Source organism: Microtus ochrogaster, linkage group LG1 (genome assembly GCF_000317375.1).
Source record: "Microtus ochrogaster isolate Prairie Vole_2 linkage group LG1, MicOch1.0, whole genome shotgun sequence".
Classification (NCBI taxonomy): domain Eukaryota; kingdom Metazoa; phylum Chordata; class Mammalia; order Rodentia; family Cricetidae; genus Microtus; species Microtus ochrogaster.
Window position 1 is genome coordinate 47,883,997 of NC_022027.1, and position 3,826 is coordinate 47,887,822.

A 3,826-nucleotide genomic window follows, 5' to 3' on the forward strand; every position below is an offset into this window, starting at 1 on the left:
CTTTTAAAAAGTAATCCATAATTTCCAGTCATAAAGGAATTTTCCAAAGGTATTTCTTTTGTGAATTTGCATGTACTTAAGTCTATACAAAATGGAAAACAAATTGGGCTATAATTTGATATGGTCTTTGGTGGTAAATGATTCATGCACACTTGATCAGAAAAAGTTGTCAGTTGGCATGTTCTAAGAATGCCCATTAAGTCAAGTTGATGGTATTATTTAAATAGTCTATACTTTCCAAATCTTCATTTGCATGTTCTGTTGCTATATTGGACACGGAGGAGATGATGTTGAAATCACTTGCTGCAATTAATATTTTAATTCTTTCATATCTACCACATTTATGCTTTGCACATTTTGAATTTTGATTATAAAGTGCTTAAATATTTAGACTTATTATAAATTCTGATGAGTATACCCTTTTGTCTTTTTGCTGCAAAATAATATTATCACTGGTAACATTCTTTGTTCTGAATTTTGCCTTTTGCAACAGGGATAAGCACTTCAGATTTCTTTTGATTCATTTCAACATGGCACATCTTTTTTAATCCTTCCTCTTTAAATTTTTTTCTATATATGTGTAATGCTTTCTGGATGAACAGGCATAGTTGGGGCTTTCCTTAATTTGAAATCTTGCTTTTGATTTGAAATAATTGGATCATTTATAGTTAATGTGTTTCTCAGCATGCTTATGTTTAAGTATATTTTCCTGTTTATTATGTATTCCTTTTTATCTGTTTTATGTTTTAGGATCAATTGAGTATTTTGTGTTTCTAACATAGATATTTAAATAATAAAATTTTTCTTTTACTTTATGGCTTGTAGTATGCATTTCAAAGTATAATTTAAAATATCATATTACATAACATGTTATAAGTGTTTAAAATTTACATTTGCATTTGTTCTTTTGTGTCCTTAATATTCTTCTTAGAGTTAGACATGATTTAATATTGTTTCAATAATCTCCCCCTTGAAAATAATATTTATTCAGAGCTGTGGGGACTCATGCCTTTAATCACAGCACTAGGGAGGCAGAGACAGGTGGATTTCTATGAGTTTAAAGCTAGCCTGCTCTACAGAGTGAGTCTCAGGATTGGTTCCAAAGCTACAGAGAAACCCTGTCTCAAAACACTCCCCCTCTCCAAAAAAAAAGAAGAAAAAAGAAAATAATATTTACTACAATAATTTGCAGCCTTTTATTTTTCTATCTTAGATCTAAGATAGTTAATAAAAAGTACAATTCATAAGAAATAGTATTGAAATCATATTGTTCTGTCAATATAAATTCTATATTTATTTTTAAAAATTGGATGCTAGGAAGTGACACATAATTCTTAAGGTTAAGTACTACCATTTTAGGAAACATTTTCTTGGTAAATAGTATGCATACATGTTTCCCTACATGCCTATGTAAACTAAAGGAATTGAGTCTGTCTTGGTTAAAACAGTCCTCTTCTGACCTACTGGCTGCCATGTGCTCTGAGTTTACAAATTGGCTTCTCTACCTGATATAGAGGTAAACGTTGCATGCCAAATAAAATACCAAAAATGGAGAGGAAAACCATAAAGTGCTTTTTCCCCCATCCTGACAACCTTAACAATTGATGTTAAAAACACAAGAGATTTCTCATATTGTTTTTATAATGTGATCTCTTTATTCAAAGCCTTTGTTTTAAGGTATATTTGTAGGTTCTGTAGCAAGTGGCTTACAAATAAAAAATAAACTTATGATAGTGACCTTGACCTCACATTAAAAGGCAAAATTCATTCTATAAAAAGCTGTCACTTCTTAAGAATCTGTGGTTGAAATTAGTCTTCAAAAGTTGCGACATATCTTGCTCCAATTAATAATGTCATGCTGCTCACTATGAAAAAACCCAACGGCAGACAGGAAAAGACAGCACTGTCGCCATTCTCAGGAGCGTTGGGGGTAACCCAACCCATTGACTTCATCACCGCTCTCTTCCATGTTGAATAACGAATTTCACTTTCTGTGGCTTGGATTTGGGGTTCATACCGTTCCATCAAGACTGTCGACATAGCATCAGGTTCAAGACTCCAAACATCTATCCCGTCTGCAGCTCCAGCTGCCATAGCGACTCCCAGGGCAGTCGTTTCGGGCATAAAAGACTTGATTACAGGAACGTGCAGAATGTCTGCCTGGAGTTGCATGAGGATTTTGTTGTTGGTCATTCCTCCATCTACCTGCAAGTGACTCAGTGGAATCCCACAGTCACGGTTCATGGCATCCACAATCTCTCGGGTTTGGAAACAAACAGCTTCCAATGCAGCAAAGGCAATATGGCATTTATTGGTAAACTGAGTGAGACCACAGATTATCCCTCTTGCACTGGGTTCCCAGTAAGGTGCATATAACCCGGAAAAGGCTGGGACGAAGTAGCATCCATAAGAAGATCCCACCTCTCTTGCAAGTTTTTCAACTTCGTCTGAGGTCGCTATAATTTCAAAATTGTCTCTTAGCCAGCGAATAACAGCACCGGCTATTGCGACAGAACCTTCTAATGCATAAATTGCTGGCTTCTTTTTGCCTAGTTTGTAAGCTACAGTGGTCAGAAGGCCATGTTCAGAAAACACACATTTACGGCCTGTATTACATAGTAAGAAACATCCTGTTCCATATGTGTTTTTGGCTTGACCTTCTTGGAAGCACAATTGCCCTACCAATGCCGCAGATTGGTCCCCCAAACATCCAGATATTGGCACGCCTTCCAAGGCCCCTGATGTCATCAGGCCGTAGATCTCAGAAGAACTGCATATATTTGGGAGAATGTTCATTGGAATTTCAAAAAAGTCGCAGAGTTCGTTATCCCATCCCAAAGAGTGGATGTTGAAAAGCATCGTTCTACTAGCATTTGTGACATCTGTGCAATGAATGCCTCCATTGACTCCTCCCGTCATATTCCAGATGAGCCAGGAGTCGATTGTCCCGAACAGGGCTCTGCCTTCCTCCACAGCCTTTTGAATGGGTCTTAGATTATCCAGCATCCACCGCAGTTTCACGGCGCTGAAGTAAGTGCTCAGTGGAAGGCCTGTCTTAGACTTGACGAAGTTGCTGTGTCCTGGGATTTTCTTACTGAGAGCCTCCACAGTAGCCTGGGTTCTGAGATCAAGCCACGCCACAGCATTGTAAAGCGGGTCTCCCGTGAACTTGTCCCAGACCACAGTGGTTTCCCGCTGATTGCTCACGCCGACAGCTTTAATGTTGGAAATATCAATGTTCACCCCAGCAAGTTTCTCGCACGTTCTCTCTATGCATTCATAGACAGACTGAAGGATTTCCTTGGGGTCTTGCTCCACCCATCCTTCTTTTGGAAACTCTTGATTCAGTTCCACTTGATGATGGCTAACTAGTTCTGCTGTTTTAGAATCGAAAACTAGAAAACGAGTGGAGTTGGTGCCCTGGACCACCGCTCCCACCAAAGGCCCCACCGCTGTTTGCTTCGAGGCTGCCATGAGTCAGTGGCATCTGCAGCTCAGGAACCGTTTCCCTGGTGATGCCGGTTTGGAGGAGGGACAACAACCAATCAGGGATGTTCGAGTGCGCAGGCGCAGCTGCCAGTCTAACAGCTCCCTGACCTATTCACCCTACCCCACCCCTAGCCCAAGCCACGCCCCTCACCCAAGCCCCGCCCCTCACCTCTCCCCGTCATTCCCTGGGATTTATATGAAAATATTCACTATTGTGCTTCACTCTTGCGTGTGGTTCTTTATTTCTGTTCTCTCTCCCTTTCTACCTGTGAACTATCCATAACATTTCTTTTTTTTTCACTCACTTTTTTTTTTATTGAGAAAAGGAAAAAAAAAA

At 39.3% G+C, this 3,826-nt stretch overlaps 1 protein-coding gene across 1 annotated transcript; it reads right to left on the reverse strand.

Moving 5' to 3' along the window:
- Positions 1 to 1,809: 1,809 nt before the first annotated feature.
- Gk2 (glycerol kinase 2) lies at positions 1,810 to 3,474 on the reverse strand. Its single transcript, XM_005359526.2, has one exon. The coding sequence runs from the start codon at positions 3,472 to 3,474 to the stop codon at positions 1,810 to 1,812; it is 1,665 nt and encodes a 554-aa protein (XP_005359583.1).
- Positions 3,475 to 3,826: the final 352 nt, after the last annotated feature.